At 38.8% G+C, this 20,555-nt stretch overlaps 1 protein-coding gene across 1 annotated transcript in view; it reads right to left on the bottom strand.

Moving 5' to 3' along the window:
• Window positions 1–9,120: 9,120 nt before the first annotated feature.
• The window catches only part of CD109 (CD109 molecule), an 86,845-nt gene continuing 75,410 nt past the window's right edge, over window positions 9,121–20,555 (bottom strand). The window contains exons 31-33 of the mRNA XM_005153164.3: window positions 16,279–16,435; window positions 15,764–15,866; window positions 9,121–12,590 (exon numbers count right to left, since the gene is read on the bottom strand). Coding sequence (XP_005153221.2) covers window positions 12,400–12,590; window positions 15,764–15,866; window positions 16,279–16,435 — 451 coding nt within the window. The 3' untranslated portion in view covers window positions 9,121–12,399. The remainder of the gene's footprint in view (window positions 12,591–15,763; window positions 15,867–16,278; window positions 16,436–20,555) is intronic.

The raw sequence follows: 20,555 nt of genomic DNA, 5'->3' as shown, positions 1-20,555 counted from the left end.
GCTCTTGTACTGAACTTAGAATACAATGTACAGAGAGATCTCTGGCTTAATTAGTTGCCCACTCAGCTAGAGTTGGCCGCTATCTTTTTTCTCCATATGAAACCACAGGGCTTTCTTAGTACATTATTTCCACATGTGCAATACTACTATCCCTGCCCCTTGATCCAGCATTTTAATAAGCATTCATCTCTAAAATAAAAATATAAAGAAATGTCTATCCACTTACCTAAAGTATCCCTCAGCCCAGTCCTCCCTTTCCATCAGACTGAGCCAGAATAATCCCCAGTGAAACGCATAGAGTCTCCCTGGTAGGCGGCTGTTCTGAATCAGATCAAGAGGCTCTTTTTATATGATTTTATTTCTCTTTATTAGGGATACAATTTCCCATTCTTTGCTCCAGACATATGAAAATCCCCTCTTGCTTAAGCAGCAGTGCCTAAGGTCTTGGCTGCTTTCAAGACATGAATACCCTGCTAGCGCTGGACAGATGTGTGCTACCACAGCATGGGGAACAGGATGCTGAAGTCTGAAAGCAAGCACCACCAACATGCACTTCCTCTGTAAGTGGTCACAGGTATTTTACAGGTGTCCATGGGTCACAAAAAAAAGGAGTCAACAATTCTGCACCACTTACACATGCATCTGCCTGGCACTTCAGGGACTGCTCACGTATGCATTAGGGACTGTAGTGATAGGACAAGGGGTAACGGGTTAAAATTTAGACAGGGGAGGTTTAGATTGGATATAAGGAATAAATTCTTTACTGTTAGGGCGGTGAGGTACTGGAATGGTTTACCCAGGGAGGATGTGAATGCTCCATCCCTGGCGGTGTTCAAGGCCAGGCTGGATGAAGCCTTGGGTGATACGGTTTAGTGTGAGGCGTCCCTGCCCATGGCAGGGGGGTTGGAACTAGATGATCTTAAGGTCCTTTCCAACCCTATTCTATGATTCTATGTAGGAGAAGACAGTATATTTACAACAATACTTACACTTAAATTCAACATCTGGTTGATCCTACATTTTATCTAGCCTGCACCAAAACCAGCTTACTAGGAATGGGTCCATAGTCTAAATACCTCATCTTCCCAATTTGCTTTCCTTAGACTAATATAAAGATTGAATAAAAAAAAAACATAATGCTTTGATTGATAGAGAAAAGTTGATTTAAGCTGTTGCACATTACATTTATACAATCTCTTTTTGTTCATATGTAACACAAAAATATTTTAAAACTACAGAATTATTGACAAAATTGAAATTAACATTTCCATATAAGTGACTCAGTACAGAGACCACAGTAGCAAGTACCTCACATCAGACTGCAAAATTAACTTCCTGTTATCTACCACTCTGCAGATTTTAAACCATCTGAAATTTAACTGTATATTAATTTCTTCTAATAATAAAGTATATTGAATGACATTGTAATAAACTCAGTGGGCTTCCCTTTTCTTACATACTTTCATGAACAGCAAATCAGTTTTATTTAATTCCCAATGACCATAATAAAAGTGTTGGCCTAGAAGACACACTTCTGGGCTTATTAATCAATTCATATATCAACTGCAAGATTATGACAGACAATAGTGCATATAATTACATAAAATATGCTATAAGGTAAAACTACAAAGCAGTCCTTGTAGTCAGCTTGGAAGGAAACAGCAGTATGGATTTCATAAAGGACCTATAATTGAAGGCAAATGAAGAAAATAAAACAGGATACGAAAAGCAACAAACTACCTAAAATACAAGGTAAAAACTTAATGTAAATTGCCAGTAGGAATATAAATACAAAGCAAGTTTTGCACCTAAATCAGTCTATTTGCTATGCAACTGCTTGTTCAAGTGCTTGCTATGGCATTAGGAAATAGGGCCAATGATAGGTATCTGGATCCAGATAAATAGGAGTGGTGAGCACACTGACAAGTTATGTTCATTTCCCAGGCAGGATTTACAACAGCTCCCTCATGAACTCCTTTGTCAGTCTCCTAGTGCAGTAGAGACATTTCTAGCTCATTTGTACCTAACTGCTAAAAAGCCCCACTATCAGGTTTTGTCCAGCTAGAACAGCTGGATTTTGTATCTTAGGCTTCCATACTATTTAACCTACAAGCTATTTTCAGAAACTTAAGTATCCGAGATCTTTTGACTCTTTTCATTAATATCTACAATAACTGCCCCTTGCTGCTGTTTAAATCCCTTTACTATTTTTACTATTATCATAATCTCTACAATAACTGTTATTGCATTAACCTCTGCTGTCTCTTCTGTAGATTATACCACTGCTTTCTTTAACCCCTTCCTCACACATCTCATCCATGATGTCCCTGATTATTATGGCTGCTGTTTCTATGAGGAGCCGTGCATCCCTGGAATGCTGTGTCCATGCAGTAGCAGCTACTCCAGCTGAGATTGCAGCACTGTTGGATGGAGAAAGCACTGCTTCTCAGACAACACTCCTGTTTACACAACCCAGTGTGTTTGTTTCTTTTGCAATAGCTTGGCCAGTGTTCAGTCACCCATTTGCATCCCGGTTTTACTTCAGCAGAATTTCTACTTTGTTAATCATTCCCCAGCCTACATCTGTGTAGGTCAGCACTGTCCTTCCTGACCACAGGGTTTTGCTCTTATCTCTGTTCAAGTGGAAGTCCTATTTTAAGAGCATTTCTGCATTTTGTCAAGGTCAACTTGAATTCTGGTCCCTGGAGTGCTGGAATTCCACCCAGTCTATAGCTGCTTGCAAATTTAATAAGGCTCTTTTCTAGCTTTCCAAACAGGACCCCAATAAACCACCATGAAACCTGACTGAATGTAACTTTCCTTTCTGGGACTTCAGAAGATAACCTTCCTCCACTGCAACAAACAGTCAGTTATTTTAGTGCTTTCTTAGTCCAAATGAGGATGAAAAGCAAGCAGCAGTTCCATCCAGGGAACCTTGCACTAGGATTTAGGGACTGTATTATAGCAGCTGAAAGCAGGAACACATCCAGCCCTATCAAGAAACCAGCAGAGGATCCTTTCAAAGTATGAAGATTCAGCTTCACAATACTGTTTCTTTCATTAAATTTATTCCTAATCACTCACACTTCAAGTCTATCTTAAACTATGGTGCATGGGGTTTTAACTCCTCTTTTGCCCAGGTAAGTACAGCTGTACTCAGTCACAATATGCTTGCAGGTAAAATCAACCCTGGAAGTCATGACTGCAGGGTTTTTTCACATGGAAAAAAACCTTCCATGTGTAGAAAGGATGGTCACTGCATGAAGCAGCTCTGTGTCTCACAGGGCACATCCTGCTTGGGGGCTGGTGTACCTCTGACAGGGTCCCAGGACTTTCTATATCATGCCAGGGATTTGGATCATTCACAAGAGAAGCCAAAGAGTGCACTGCTAGTTCACAACTAAGCCATTTTTCCCCTTACAGGTATGGCTCATCTCTCTCTCACAAATTTTTGGAGCTTGATGATTTTTGAGATATTTTCAGCAAGATATCATACTCCTTAGGCTCCCTCAATAGCAGAAGCACAATCAATAAGCAAATAAATCAGAAGATAGTTCAGGTGCTCTGACTTACCCTTTTCAGAAATTCATCTCCTCCCATCAATCATTTAGACAGCATAGGGAGATTCACCTCCTCAGTTACTCCCCTAAGGTCACAGTCCTGTCACCCCTCAGGACTGTGCTGTGCTGTGTTTACTGGGAGTCACTAGCAAACTGCTAGTGACAAGCAGTAAACTCAAATGAAAGGAATCAAAGGGAAAACAAGAAAAGGATGATTTGCAGAGCATGCAAAGTCTGCAAACGGCATTCACCATTTTGTATTGTTAGGAACATATATTCTCCACATTTAGCAGTCACAGACTACTGCAGTTCTCATTGCCATTAAAGACTACAATGTCTTAGTCCTTAAGTCCCCTCTCCATAACAGGGAGAAAGGAGACAGAAAGGGAGCAAGAACAAATGGCAGACATTAGGCAAATGTCTTGAGAGTAAAGAAAAATATTTTTAGAAACCATAAAAAACACAAAACCATATTCCACTTTAGGAATTGCTTTTATATTAAAGGAACATCAGCATAAGTTATGTGTTAAGGATAACAATATACAACTAAAACTTGGCAAAAAGATAAGCAGAGTATTTTTATTGCTTTATTATCTTCTCACACTGGACAGAAAAAGATATAAACCCATAAACTTGCATCTCTTAAAGCAGTTACACATATGGGAGGAAAGAGGCAAGAAACAAAACTGAAACATTCTGTATCTATCTTTTGTCATCTGCTGCCATCTGAAAATAGGTGTAACCCTAATGTATTTTCTATAAGGGCTGGGTAACGCAGGGAGTGCTCGAGGTGAGCAAAACATATTATAGGATGGGATTTTTTTCCAAGCTAATACAGTAATTTTACTTCAGTGGATTATTGATCTGCATAACTAAGGTACTTCAAATTCTATCAAACTAAAATATATCCAAATTTATACTTCTAGGTTTTACTGTCTTTCCCCATAAAAGGATATTATTGGAATATGCAGTGAGAGACAGTATTGCAACAAACCTGTACCAATGCAAGAAAAGGTAGGCTTTACCTCGATTGCAAAAGGCTTCAATCTTACTGGAAGGGAAGTAACAACAGCAGTCACACATAGTCAGAGGACACAAGAAACTGCAAGACGTTGGTCATCACGGTGGCTCTCATCTCCATGAGAGCATAAGGCTCATCCGTCAGTGCTCATGCATACTGCCACATGAAAAATCCCAGCAAAGACCTGCTGGTGGGCTTTGCCAGTACTGATCTGCCTGGGATGGAATTCGTTTTCTTCATAGCAGCCCACATGGTGCTGTGTTTTAGGTTTATGACCAAAACACTGGAGATAATACACCAATGTTTTAGCTGAACCAAGGCCTTCTCCACTCCTCACACTGTCCTAGAGAGTAGGCTGAGGGTGAGCAAGAGGCTGAGAGATGACACAGCTGGGATGGTTGACTCACACTGACAAAAGGGATGTTCCATACCATACAATGTCATGCTCAACAATAAGACTGGAGGTACTTTCTGAAGGAGCAGTTGTTCAGACACTGGCTTGGTAGCAGTGTGCTGCTGGGGGGTGGTCAGTGACTGCTTCTGCGTCACTTGCTTTTTACTTTCCCAATCCCCTATTTAGCTGGTTTTATCTCCACCCATGAGAGTTTTTATCCCTTTATGCACCTGATTCTCTCTCCCATCCTGCTGGGGCTGGGAAGTGAATGAGAAGCTTGTGAGTGCTTCGTTGCTGGTTGACATCAACTCAGGAAAGCAGTGATACAGCTTTGTAAGTGCATGTAAAAACATACAAAGCATCATGCATGTCTCAACCCCTCAGGTATGCCACCAGTGACTGCTCTGCAGCTGAGCTTTGTGCTGCTGGTCACAATTCTTTCACTCCAGCTGTTCAGCCAGTTTTCAGCCCACCTAAGCGCCAACCCATTTAGCCCATACTTTATCACTTTATCTATGAGGATGTTGTGAGAGAATGCCTTATTAAGTCTATAAAAACCTCCATTGTTTCTCCTTATCCATGCAGACAATCCGCTCATCACAGAAAGCTATTAGGTTGGTTATACAGTATTTCAGTTTCATAAGTCTATGCTGACAAATCCCAAGTGTCCTTTATCCACCCTGAGTTCAAGTTCATAGTTATTTATCCCTAAGCAAGACTGAAAAGGATTTTAGCTTTGATAAGCAACAAAAGCTCTGAGGGAAAGGGCTCATGGGTGAAATCAGAGAGGTAATGGTAAAAAAGGTGAGCAAGGCTGAGCAGACACCGACTTTAAAACTGGAACAGGCCAGGAAGCTCTTCCAAGGGCAGGCAGAAGGAAAGGTGAGAGAATTATGAAAATGAGGAAAAGGTAGCATTCTGCAGGCCAAACTTCTAGAGCTTGAAAAATGACAGTGAAAAGAGAAGTTCACCTGAAAAAAATACTCTGCACATGAATTCAATTAGGTTTTTTTATAAAACACTTTGGCATAAAGATTCCTTGGAGCTCTTTTACTGCCACTTCAGACTCCAGACAGCAATAGGCTCTGTATCTGAAATGTTTGCTCCTGTTCACAGAAACAGCACAGGTCCCGAAGTTCTCCATGAACACAAGGGGGCCTACCTGAAGTGAGTTCACCACATAGGACTATTTATACTACTTCTGTTAAAGATAACAGCAAAGCTTCCAATAACTTCATGTTGAATAAAACAATATGCTTCTAAAATGAGGAGACCCCTAGTTGGGAAAGTCCCAGACAATGATCTGCAAGGTGATGGTCAGCAGTCTGATGATGGAAACCACCACTGCAACCATTTCAAAACACAGATGAGGAGCCTCTAAAATGTGCTGAGGGTGGGCAGTTGTCAACAGTCTACAGAAACTGTAATTTACTACAGGTAAACAAGCAAATACTAGACATATATTAATAAAAGACAACTTTAACAGAATTCAAAAATAGCTATTGCAAACTTTATTGGAAGAAAAAGAAATCAATGGCAATCTTCCAAAATCCTGTGAAACTATTTAGTTCCTTAACATTTATTACTTGAAAAGGCAGAAGCAACTTGTATAGCTGGCATGTTCATTCACCTGTTTGCTCAAAACAGCTCATAAAAGCATTCTTTTTCTACCATTTCTGATTTTATCAAAAGTGGAAATGCATATGATTATCCTCAACTAGATCAAAGTGAGTATATGACAACATTTCAAGGCACCCAAGAACTTTAGTTCAGATTGCTTAAGGCCTGACATGGAAAAGAAGAGATGCAATAGCCAGTAAAATAACTAATGTATGGTACATTACTCCTGCTTATATGATGCTTTCTTCAAGCCAGTGCTTTTTATATTTTCTTCTTCATATTAGTATCCCACCCAACCTAACATTATTAAACACCACAACAAAAATATTAGTTAATAATATGACATTATAAGAGCTGAGCAAGGCCAATGAAGTTTTCGGGTAACCTCTGAAAATACAGAAACAAAATGTATGATTTGAAATTAAGGAGAACTCTTAACACTGGAGCTCTGGTGACTCAAATGCAGCACATAAGCAATCAATGCTCACTCACATCTGAAAGTAATGAGCTATCCATTGGAAAAAAAAAAACAACACTGGTTTGATGTAATACAGCACTCTGTCAGACTTTATTGCATAGAGTAGTATTAGTGCAATGATATTTCCAAGAGGCACACAAAAATACAATAAACAGAATAAGAAATAACACTGCAGTCGAATATTTTGACATGGGGAAAAGGAGAAACTAATGAAACTCAAAAGACTGGATCACTGAACTGCTGTTATATTTTATGGATAAATTACTAGTGAAAACATTTAATTTCAAAATTTTCTATGTATTTAGAGGACTAAACCCATGAAGATGATTTGCTGAATAAAGATTTATAGTAGAAGAAAGGCTGTAACAGAAATATTATTGCCCATTAGAACTAAAATTGAATACTTAGTGTTTGAGATAGAACATTAATGCCATTGAGCACCAGCTGCTTTCCAAATATGTACAGAAATTTTTCCCAACATTTTGAAAAACAGAACATCACACAATGTTGTTAGTTTAGGCACTCTGTGAAAATCTTGTATGTTTTTAATGGCAATGTAGCAGATTGGAGCTTACGCATATACATATGCTTTCTACAGGAATCTGCTTAAACCAAATAGGACCTTGGCTCTTCTGTTTCTCCTGCACTAGTGTGGCTACTTCCCCCTTTCATCATATGCCACTGATGTGCACAACCCACAAGCTCCTGCTTGTGAAGTACTTGAGAGAATGCCAGTGTCACCCTAGGAACCCAATCAGCCATCAAGCTGGCCCCGCATGCAGACTTCAAGGTGCTGTAAACCTGTTAGGCAGCACTCATTCCCTGTTCTGTACAACAGCATTTGGTATGGAAGGTTTCTAGATGACTCCCACAGTGAAACATGTGGAAAAAAAAATCTAAGATCATGGATGGCAGCAAATGCAGAAGCTGGGGAGAGATCCTTCAAAATACATTATGGTTTTGGTTTAAACTCAATGCTAAATCATTAAATCACAGAATCATAGAACAGTTTGAGTTGGAAGGGACAGTTAAAGGTCATCTAGTCCAACCCTCCCACCATGGACTGGGAAATCTTTAACCAGATCAGGTTGCTAATAACCCCGCCCCAACCTGGCCTTGAATGTCTGCAGAAATGGAGCAGCCACTGCTGTTCTGGGCAACGTGTTCTGGTGTTTCACCACCCTCATCATAAAGGATGTCTTTCTTATGTCTATACATGAATGCAAAACTGTCTTTGCATAAAACTAGCTAAAAAGTGGTAAGGTACCTTATGAATAACAGCAAAGTAAAAGCGTAAGAAATGCATATGTGGTGGGTGTATGCATGCAGTCTGTCCCCATATAAACCCTTCTCAGGAAAAAATTTGACTCAGTTGAAGGTCAGAGCTCTATAATCAGGTTGTTCCTAGTAAAAAATGTACAAGTGCTGAACCTGGAGCTTTTAAAACTGTTTGGGGTCTAGTTTAGAGACTTAAGGAAACTGAGTCCAATAGCATTTTCACATCTTAGGATCAAAGAATCATAGAATAGTTAGGGTTGGAAAGGACCTTAAGATCATCGAGTTCCAATCCCCCTGCCATGGGCAGGAACACCTCATACTAAACCTTGTCATCCAAGGTTCTCTCCAATCTGGCTTTGAACACTGCCAGGGATGGAGCATTCACATCCTCCCTGGGCAAACCATTCCAGTACCTCACCACCCTAACAGTAAAGAATTTATTCCTTATATCCAATCTAAACCTCCCCTGTTTAAGTTTTAACCTGTTACCCCTTGTCCTATCACTACAGTCCCTAATGAAGAGTCCCTCCCCAGCATCCCTGTAGGCCCCCTTCAGATACTGGAAGGCTGCTATGAGATCATCATGCAGCCTTCTCTTCTCCAGGCTGAACAGCCCGCAACTTTCTCAGCCTGTCTTCATACGGGAGGCACTCCAGTCCCCCTGATCATCCTCATGCACCTCCTCTGGACTTGTTCCAACAGTTCCAAGTCCTTTTTATGTTGAGGACACCAGAACTGTACACAATACTCCAAGTGAGGTTTCACAATATACGATATAAATAAATTACTATTTCTTACTGATTTAGCAACATATTAATGGCACTGTGCAGACCGTGTCCATTGACAGTATGTGGATGATAGGGGCACAGGATGCAAGAGAATACTCAGATTTCAAAGAAACAGCAAACACAGATATGTTTAGGCAACTCAACATGAAGGCTCTATCACTTTTCCTGACTGCTTTTAGCACCACTCCTTAAAGCTCCTTGAAGACCTTGCTCCTAAAGAGTTCCTACATAATTTCTGCTAACAGATTTTCTAGTAACTTCAGTGGGAGCATGGCCTCTCTAACATCAAACATGAACTTTACAGAGCAACAGGAAAAACCTATATACTGAGCTTTTCTGTAAAGATTCCTGTATAATGATGAGGAAACAAAAAAAGCCATATTCCCTTTCCTCAGTTCTATTCACTGCCAACACACAATACAAAATTTGTCCTCTACAACCCATTCAAAGCACTAGCCACAACTGCAAAATGACTGAAGGCATCAGTATAGGAATGTGAAAGGCCACCTGGTGTAAGCATTTATTTAAAGTTGTACAATATAGAACTGTTCCTTAAAAATAGCTTGGTACAGAGGCAGATTTTTGATGTCTGTAATAATATGCCTGCTTTATAGAAAAAGGTGAAATAAAAGAGGATATTTGTTCACTGATTCCAATAACTTACGACATGGTGCATTATGACTGATGCTTCTCAGTAGCGCGTGCAAGGCAGCTGAAAATCATTTAAAAACATCTGTGGTTTGTCTCAAAAACAAATGTCGGCGAATACTAATAAAAGCTGCTCTGTCTGAAATTAGGCTGAGCAGTTTAAATCCATTTTTCTGAAAGATATTCAGAAAGCTGGGACTGCCTGCAAATAAAACTAGTTTATCCCTACTGTCTACTGCAAAGAAGCAGTCTATCTCCAGTACATCTTGTCTAGAAAATAAGCCTTTTCATCCCAACATTAATCAGGTATTAATGTCTCTTTGAGGAGCTTTATGTATAGTAAAAAACAAAAGGAAGTGAGCTCTGGGTTCTTGAAATTATATTAAATGAAGGCAAACGACATGTCAAGGTGCCCAAAGTCAACAGACCTGCTTTCATAGGTCACCACGAAATCAAATCCACAGCACAATGCATCCCAGCTTACAGTGTTTTCCAGATCTTACACTTGGCACAATTCAATCTATGCTCCCATATATGAGTAAAGGATTTGAAACACAAACGTGTTTCAGTTTGTTTCTTAGTTTCTATTTACTCTGGACCTCTGTAACCAAGGCCACAATTTACAGAGGGGTCAGATCCTGCATCGTGTTGAATAAGGAGTGCTTTGGATTTCACGAAGTACAGTATTAGTTCATGTGGGTCAGAACAGCACAGGCACTCATGTTAATCAGCTATTCAAGGGACTAGAACAAAAGTGCACCAAAGACAAGTAAAAAGCATAAGTTGACTATAAAGAACCAGGCCTAAGCTCTGCCAGAGAGTCAGAACAGAACCTCATGTTTGTCAAAAACATATTAAATCCTAAATACAACTAAAGTAAAACAAATAACCCCACCTAAACTAGTTTTGCAGTTAAAAACTTATACCTTGGTATTAAAAGGCACTCAGTTCAGGAACTTCAGGCCTCTCCCATACTACCATGCACTAATTTCCTTTGTGAAAAAAAGTATAGATGAGCATAAAATACAAAAATATACATTTTAAGCAGTAGCAAAATGTTGATAAAAATTAGAAAATGCTCAAGAAAAGTGACTGCCATATTATTACATGTGCACACATACACACTTCGTCTCGAAAAGGTAGGAAAGAAAGGGAATCATTAGCCTTATAATTTCTACCTCTGTTAGCTGGCATGACAGCTATTAACTTCATTTTAGTAACTAGGAATGTTATCAGCTTGGTTTCCTTGTCAAAAAGAAGTAAGCATTAGCTATCACAGGCAGTGTTCCAGAAGAATTAGTCAGCTGCCAGACAGGAAAGATATATTATGCACTCACTCAGGAAAAAAGCTCCAAACTCATATATTTCCATATTTACAGACACCTGTAATTCTCCCCATGTGCAAAAAGCCAGTTGGGGTGTAGAAGTGCCCACTGCTCTTCAGCAATCTCTTCCACCCCACTTCAGCAAAACACTACAGCATACACAGTTGCGCTTAAAATTAAACAAGCATGTCAATTCGTTTGCTGGACTGAATGTGCATGCAGCCCATGCCTCCTAAAAGCCTTCTCCACCAACCAACAAGTGGAGTTTCATGCATGGATGGCATTCAGGGCCAACCAGCCGACATGACATAGGGAGCAGTAAACAGCTGTTTAGGGTTACAGCACTTAAATCATTGACAAGATGACACTGCAAACTTAAGACGTACATGATGCTCCAGAATGATGTTTTTAGAAGACTTTCAAAGATCAGAAAAGGATCCAAGCAACTTTCATCTTGCTGGCCATAAATATGCCAGCAGATACCAGCATTTTCCCGTGGAAAGAGAAATAGATTTGGTTCTGAATACCCTGGAAAAAAATGAAGTCTCAAACATAGACTCCATCTTTGATACATTTACAGTAAAAGCCCTTCAGAGTAAAATGCATGAGAACATCCCGAAGCCTTATTTTCCAACATGATCAGCTTATGAATTGGTAAAAAATCCACCCAGCTTCTCTGTAATGATAAAAAAAGACTCATAATTATCTGGGGCATTCAGCAGTTTGTGAATGCAGCACTTTTTGGCTCTTGCGTCTGCTGTGAAGCCAGCTTCCTTTATTTTTCATATTATTACCTATGAAAGCATACGGTGAAACTCAATATTCAAGTTAAGTGTCATGTCTGCAGAAGAGAACAAAGCAAGCTCTGATACTAAGCTCCCAGCACCCTGCTTACCAACAACCCAACAGAGAAGCAGTGTTTCTTCAGATAAGCATGGTAAACTTAACATACATCCCTAAAAACAAAGAAGCACAATGGAAAGCAGGGGTGAAGGGAGTGGAAGCATGAAGCTAGGTTTGTATTTTCTTGGTGTTTTCTGTGTGATTCTGTGCTTCTTCAGAAAGTAACTTCAGTATGAAACTAACACTTGGAAAGCTTTTCCAGCAGACACTTAACGAAGTTTTCTGGCACAGCCAGAAATTTACTATATGGGTCAGCCCAGCTCTTCCTGAACACAGCAGGAGTTTGGTCACTGTAATCACTAAAGATGGGCTGGTATCTGAACATAAAATTTTCTTTGGATAATTTATGGAAACCTTAGATGTGTAACATAATCTGTTTCCTTTTTACAGCACGCAACTGTACAGCAAGTTTACATGAAGGACAAACAGCAGACAGATCAAGGAGTCCAATGAAGAGTGATGAAGCAAGGCTGCAGAACTGTCTCGGTGGCAAAGACTACAATCGCTTTCACAGAAGTCACAAAAGGTTACACTCTGCATTACTTCTGAATTGTAGCTTCTCACCGCTCTTCTCCCTGTTCAGAAAAGTTAGTTAACATTAGTTAATGAACTCAGAACTGACCAACAAATTGTCTTCAGAACGCAAGCATTTTAACAGATGCACTAAACTCTAATGCAGACCTCATCATACATTGCAAACTAATTCCCAGAGTGGGTGTTTAAGCCTAGGCATTAGTCTTTGTTCTTCTCCCAGAACATCAAAATGTTCTCAATAGATTCACGCAAATGCTTAGTAAAAGGCACACTTTCATAGAGTCAATCTCAGCTGTTAGAACCAATCTGTTCACAAACCTCAGTCAAACATTTTAAAAGGAATTTTCCCCTACTTACACAGCAACCCTCATGACAAAGGAAATCGGATGCTTTACCTGGCAGGTTACAGGCTATGACATTTAAGAGCTAGATCTCATAAATGATGCTTTCTCTCACAATTATTTTTGGAAGCATTAGGTTCCTGAACCTGGGACAGCCCACTTTACCTAGATCCTGCTCCTGTGTCTTGCTCCCCCACTGCCTGAAGGATTGCAACACAGCCTAACAGTCTGGAAGCCTGTAAAGCCGTATTCATTAAAAAAAAATCAATGCATAATAAATGCTCACAGAACAAGCTTTTGCAAAGTTTCATTCCCATAGTGGGCTTAATTTTGGTTTGAAGGTTTTCATTCCAACTAGGGACACTGCAATTTCTCTTTTTATCATTGGTATTTTTTAACTGAAATGATATTCAGTTTCCTCTCAAGATATTAAAAAAAAGTGTACTTTTACAAGCCAAAATGCTTACCCAACAGTGACACCCAACTAGCTCTGAACAAAATCAGGTAAAAGAAGCAGCAGTCATTTCAATGTGCTTAGTAGCTGCGCATATTAATCTCCTTGCTAGCACTGTTGTACTGGCATCCAAGTCAGTTCTTTATACCTATGCCAGTTGTAATATCTGCCATACAGACATAACTTTTCTGGTAAATGCCAGAGCACAAGGACTCCTCAGACATCTCCTAACTCATGAATCCAACTGACGCTATCCCATAAAATATACACCTGCAGCTTGTGTCACCAACTGTGAGAGTGATGAAAAAGAATAGATTCAAATAGAAGCATATTCCTGCATTAGATAGGAAGGAGTTCTCTCAGAAGTCAGTCATGGCATGAGTATATTTATTGACCAATAACATGTCTATGTACACAGTAATAGGAATGATGCCTTGTAAAGGAATATTTGAAGCAATCTTTTTCTTAAAGCCAAAGCTTTCTATTGCATCTGATGACTGATTATGTCATACAAATTTTAGTCCTTAAGGATATTAGGTTGGGCCTGAAGGATATTAAGTCCTTAAGGATATTAAGGTTGGGCAGCGAAGAGATTCAGAGCAGCCCTGCGGAGAAGGACGTGGGGGTGTCGATCAATGAGAAAATGAACATCAGCCAGCTTCAGTGTGAGCTTGCAGCTCAGAAAGCCAACCGTATCCTGGGCTGCATCAAAAGAAGCGTCACCAGCAGGTCAATGGAGGTGATCCTGCCCCTCTACTCTGCTCTCCTGAGACCTCACTTGGAGTATTGTGTACAGTTCTGGTGTCCTCAACATAAAAAGGACTTGGAACTGTTGGAACAAGTCCAGAGGAGGTGCATGAGGATGATCAGGGGGACTGGAGTGCCTCCCGTATGAAGACAGGCTGAGAAAGTTGCGGGCTGTTCAGCCTGGAGAAGAGAAGGCTGCATGAAGATCTCATAGCAGCCTTCCAGTATCTGAAGGGGGCCTACAGGGATGCTGGGGAGGGACTCTTCATTAGGGACTGTAGTGATAGGACAAGGGGTAACGGGTTAAAACTTAAACAGGGGAGGTTTAGATTGGATATAAGGAATAAATTCTTTACTGTTAGGGTGGTGAGGTACTGGAATGGTTTGCCCAGGGAGGATGTGAATGCTCCATCCCTGGCAGTGTTCAAAGCCAGGCTGGAAAGAGCCTTGGGTGGCATGGTTTAGTGTGAGGTCCCTGCCCATGGCAGGGGGATTGGAACTAGATGATCTTAAGGTCCTTTCCAGCCCTAACTATTCTATGATTCTATTAATTCATATCTTTAAATTAATATTGAGAAATTATGAGTACTAAATGCATTTAAATATAATGAAACTATTTATATATGTGCATTTATATGTGACTTTAATACATAGCCTATCCAACAGCAGTCTTATAAAAGACTAGGTCCTGAGCTCTTCTCGTAGGAACTGAAGTGGGAAGAAATCTGTTTTGGCCATAGAAACGTTTTATATTTATCTCAAATAAAAATTACTCTAACTTGTTAAGCCACTATGCCTTAAAACATGCTCTAAGTTAATGGACAGTATAGTTACCTCTGCTAATTTCCTATTTTAGTTTAAAATTCTGTGATTGCACAAGAATTTCAGCCTACATAAAGTAAATGTTATCTTCATCTAGCTAAAGTAATGCACATCATAACATATTTGCTTGTCTTTTGCCTTGTGCTAAAACAAACCAACATGAAGAAAATTGCCTATACAACTTTTTTAAGCCTTATCTCAAATCCTGTCAAGGCCTAAATCCTTAATAATGTTTCAGCTGGCTGGAGTAATGAAAACCTCTCTAACATCTTCTCCAGAAGATTGTAATCTTTCTTTTTCATTTTACCCAAGAGCTTTGTACATTGCTACTTTTCTCTAAAACACACTCTACACCTAAAAACAAACAAACATTAAAAAAAAGAAACCGAGCCCAAAACAAAAACCTTTGAAACTGTTTTTCCCATATGCATCTTTCTACATAACTCTAGAAATCAAAACAATGGCATTTTCTCCAGTGAAGAACTCTTAGTTTAAACAAGAAACAGATGGAAAAGCTACTTGAAAGATAATCATTAACTTGGTAAGTGAACCATAGTGAAGTTCCTGCTTCAGTTTTGGGAATACATTGGGCCAGACTGAAGCCAATTTATACCAGCTGACAATTAAATTATGACAATTCACACCAGCTGAGGAACCAAACCATTAAGACAATAAACATATATATGGGAAAAAAAAACCTACCATTTGTGAGAAATTTTGGGATGTCAGTGTCCAAAAAAAGCTGAAGTTAAATAAAAATTATTCCCTAAAATTTGTTTCATTTCCACAGACAGAAACTTTCTTTTAAACTTCTGAGCATTAACATCCATTTGGAATGACTGACACTTACTAGGTTCATAGTAATCCACTACAGTCACTGAAGCATCTTGGATATTTGCCACTTTGAAGTCTCTCACAGCTGGAATATCCACACAAACATGTGTTTCATTTAGCTAGAAGAACAGAAGAGAAGCATCTGAGAACCCTGGTGATGGTGGTTTCATGTAAGAGGTAAGGACTTCTAGCTCGACGGCAGTCCACTTCATTTTTAAAGACTTGGATTCAGGATGCATATAAAGATGCTTATCTCATTTGTAGTTATCTTGGCCACATTACAGACTCCTTGAAATGTCTTATATATGATTTTTAAGAGGCTTAACCTACAAACCCCTTACAAATATAACTGAGTTGTACTTATCCAGTAAGTCTCTCTAAAGAACAGTGGAGCTATTAATTCAATATGAATAGCAGACATTGATTTCCCCAAAGAATACAATCATAATGTTTTTCCAAATTTAAACCAAACAAGGGCAGAGTAAAGATTAACATCACTACAAACACATTTCTTTGTTATTTGCAACTTACTGAGTCTAAGTATAGGTTGACTTTTCCATTGTCCTTTTCCATCTTCTTAACTGTATTGTCTAATGGAATGAAATCTGGTGACACAGAGAAACCACTGAGTAAGCCAACCTCCATGAGGACCATACCACTCCTGGGAGCTGTGCCAGAACCCAAGTACCTTTTCAAAACACAAAGAAACTTTAAGTAGGAATACAGTAGACCACTCTCTAAAGAAACTGATTATTACATACCAATTATGGAAGCAATATTGCTTAAGAATACTTGAGAAATAAATAGAACAAAATGCCAACAAGAAAATTTCTAACAATAAAGAGGTAATAATTGGTTTCTCTATTATTCCACTGGATAATTTCAATCACATATACAGAAACAGGTTTAACACTAAGAAAACTACAGTACATAAATGAGAGACAACACTGACACCACTAGGAGCTTTCCACTAGCATCTGTAAGTGCAGGTTTATATCACAAATATGCAGGAAATACTACAACTAAACACATCCTTCTAAAGAGTTAATTAAGAAAACAGTTAGGAATTCTTGAACTGAAATATACGTATTACTTCCTATGGATGCATTGTTTTGCTTTTATTCATTTTTGGAGATAAAAGTACACACCAAAAACATCTTCCAAAACTTTTCATGTTTCCTTCATAGAGATTGATGGTTCCATTGACAAAATCATCATTGTATTATTTCTCTAAGCTCCAGTTTTAAAATTCAGAGTTATCATCCAATTTTGGAAAAAGATTTCAGATGTTGTGGTCCTTCTTTTTTCCTAAATAATATTTATTATTACATCTTCTTCCAATGTAAGAATCAGATGCTGGACTAAAATGCTTTCCTCTACTGAGCAAGCCTTACACACTATGGTGTACAACGAAATTATGAAAATATATGTATGGAGTTCTCTGCTACAAATGATACCTAAATGACCTGCTAACAATTGTATTGCTTTAAATAAAGTAGCTGGCAGAAGAGTTTCCCCCTGCCTTGGCATGGAGGGTAAATGATAATTGTTATACTAGAATAGAAGTGTCTCCAATTCTCATTTTGAAGGCCTGACAGTAGTTGAAAGTAATTGAATAAAACTGTTTCTTTGCAGAGCTAGATGGTTTAAAAAACGGGAAGACTTGCTTTCAAAGCAATGCTGTTAAGCCTGGCAGCATGGCTGATTGAACCCAGATATGACTTTGAAAGAAATACAGAACTGCTGACTTCAGTTGGCTCATGAGATTAGAAACAAATGAAACCATCTGTTGCATGATGCACTGTGCCAAAGTAGCTGCTATTGAAAACAAATAACTGAATTGGAACTGGATGTAATTATTTCTGCATAATTACCAGTAAGAGGGGAGGAAAATACTCAAGCTATCTAGCCAGCCTGGGATGCTACCAAAATACCAACAGGTAACCAAAACAGCTTCATACTGTCAAAAAGTGTGTAAGATATATTCCTAGAAGTTATGAGGATCTGCTTCTCTTAACAAAGAGGAGAGAGACAGCCTTGGGGATGGCTATCAGTGGCTATGCAGTCTTTAACTGCATGGTCTCTTAAAAGTTACAAAAAAAAAACAATCACCCATGCAAGAATGAAGACTTGAAACTTGTACCTGAAGAGAACTGAGAATGTTTTGTGTTGAATTTTACATTTCAGTTCTTCATCAATAGGAGATTTGCATGAGACCCTCTCATAGATTATGTAAATAGGAGAAAACAACACCAAGCTAGTGTAGGCAGAAAGCATAAACAAGAGAGCTGAGTAGAACTGTCAGCAGTTTCCCATACCTGGAAATAGTATGCAGGCAACAAGATTGACCAGAAAAGAAACTGAGAGCCCTGGGTATCTGCCTCCCAGATAGTAAGTTAGCTCCTCTAACCAAGAATCAGTTTAATTTAAATGAAACATCATCTGTTCCAGTGTCATAAATTATACTCAGTTGAGATGACCGTGGCCAATCACGACCAAGCTGGCTGAAAGACAGTGGCATGTTCTGCAGATTAGAGAAAGAAAAAAATTGCAAAGCTGCAGCCTCCATTACCTGGCCATGCATGCCAACAGCTGGCTAAACTGATTGAGATTTCAGCAGTCTTTCTATATTCCTACTTTGGTTTCTCTACCAGAAAGCCACATAGAATCATAGAATAGTTAAGGTTGGAAAGGACCTTAAGGTCATCTAATTCCAACCCCCCCTAACATGGGCAGGGACACCTCACACTAAACCGTGTCACCCAAGGCTCTGTCAACCATTGTGAAGATTGTAAGTAGACTAACCTTAAACCAGTTCAGGAATTTAATACAGATAATGTATATATTATATACAATAATATATTTTTGTATATATTATTACATATATACAAATATATGTATATTTGGGGGAGGACGGGTGAGGGAAGGGGAGGAGTGAAAGAAGAGGATTTATCAAGCCAAGAAAACAGAGACAGTCTCAGACTAAAGAACAGAAACACAGACTTCTTAGAACTTATACCAGTCCACTTTCCATAATAAGAGTTGATGGATCTGACTGTTTCAAATATTCTCCTGGGGAAGTTTTATAATGTCACCAGATCTTCCCCTATCTTTTGAACACTTTGCAATTAAAACATCATCACCCTAAAGCCTTCCCAGAGAGATGGAACCATTCCTGTGTGTATTCCTGAGCCAAAGGTCAGGAAAATCAGAATGCCCAGCCAAGACTTATCCTAGACCCATCATGTAAGCCTTTTACATGTCAGGAGTTTGTGCTAGGCTTTGGAAAGTTGTTGACACTTCACAGAAAACTTTAAGAGAATATCCCCATTCTATTTCAAGAGCTCTCATGTATTCTAATGTCCCTGCCCACCATCTGTGTCACTGAATTGGTTACCAGAAACACATAAAAACAGGGCTCTGTCTTTGTGCCTGCTGGCTATTTCCCAAATTCAATCTTCTCTGTACTGAAATCATATTCACTATAGCTGATTATTTGTATGTTGGTGTCACCTAGAGGCTCCACCTCCAATCACGGCTCCTTTGTGTGAGCATAGTATAAAAACAGTATTTAAAGTTTAAATAAATATTAAAAAGAGCATGTGGAGGAAACAAATGTAAGAGTAATCATTGTAGACCAGGTGGTACTTTGCAAATCTTCCATTTACAAGAAACGTGTTAGAATGTCATAAGAAAAAAACAGTGTTTCTAGAAGAAGTATGCACAAACAGATGAATCCCAAACACAAAGAATGTAGTCATCTCAAGATCCTTCTAGATAAAAGATAGAATATAAATTACAAATATCTGTGGAGAGATATTGTGTCCTACACAGTTTTCTATTAAATACACAGTGCTCTTTAACTATATAAAAAAGTGCATACTGAAGAAACTGCCAGAGAACAAACATCCTCATAGATTTCTTTTAAATACATATATAAGCCCTTTCACAGCAAGTAAAAAGTAAGGCACCAAAGCAAAGAAACAATCTGGTTTAATGACTGGCTAATCTAGGAATATGCAGTATGACTGCTCAATGTCACCTGTTCTCATCTGATCTAAATTATACCCAGCTAACATATGGTGGCTGTTCTGTAGTCTCTGAGATGATATTTCAGCAGCCTCAGCTCAGTTCTTAGTAGATGTTTACTGAACAACTAAAATCATCTCAGATACACACACATGCTTATTCCACAGAAAAAACAGAATTAGCCTGGCCGGAAAACACATTACATCTTTCAAATCTAGAATGATGCTGACATATTATATTATCAAATTCATAACTATAAGACTTATTGGTAAATGAAAGACCACAGAGACACCTGACAATAAGACAATAACCCAGCTGAATTTATCATTATGTAAACATGGATTCTGACTCCTGCCAAAAATGTTCTGAGCAAATTTTATTAATAAAAATGACCAAAGGTTGAATGCTTCTATTTCATGGTGTTTTCAGCACTTCAGAACTTCCTTCTCTTTTTAAAAAATAATAATTAAAAAAATGTATTTACTTCTAGTCAGAAAGTGGAGCATTCCATTCATGAAAGGTTAAAGTAATGGGCAGTTGTCACAGTCTGCTACTAGAAGTTAGAATATGGAAGACATTGGTTCAGTTTTTAAGTCTGTCCACAGTTCTTCATATAGCAAAAAAGCACTTGCACCACAGAAGCCTTTAAGTTTTTTCTTTTATTTCACACAGATTCTTCCGTATACCTCAAACATTTAGTGTACCACCATCTTTATGCATGTAAGTAAAAAAATACCACCATACCACCTGGCCAGCAACATTTTTACACAAGAGATCTG

Source organism: Melopsittacus undulatus, chromosome 3 (genome assembly GCF_012275295.1).
Source record: "Melopsittacus undulatus isolate bMelUnd1 chromosome 3, bMelUnd1.mat.Z, whole genome shotgun sequence".
In the NCBI taxonomy this organism is placed as follows: Eukaryota; Metazoa; Chordata; class Aves; order Psittaciformes; family Psittaculidae; genus Melopsittacus; species Melopsittacus undulatus.
The sequence above is the reverse complement of the archived record's forward strand: the minus strand, read 5'-3'. Positions and strand labels throughout refer to the sequence as shown.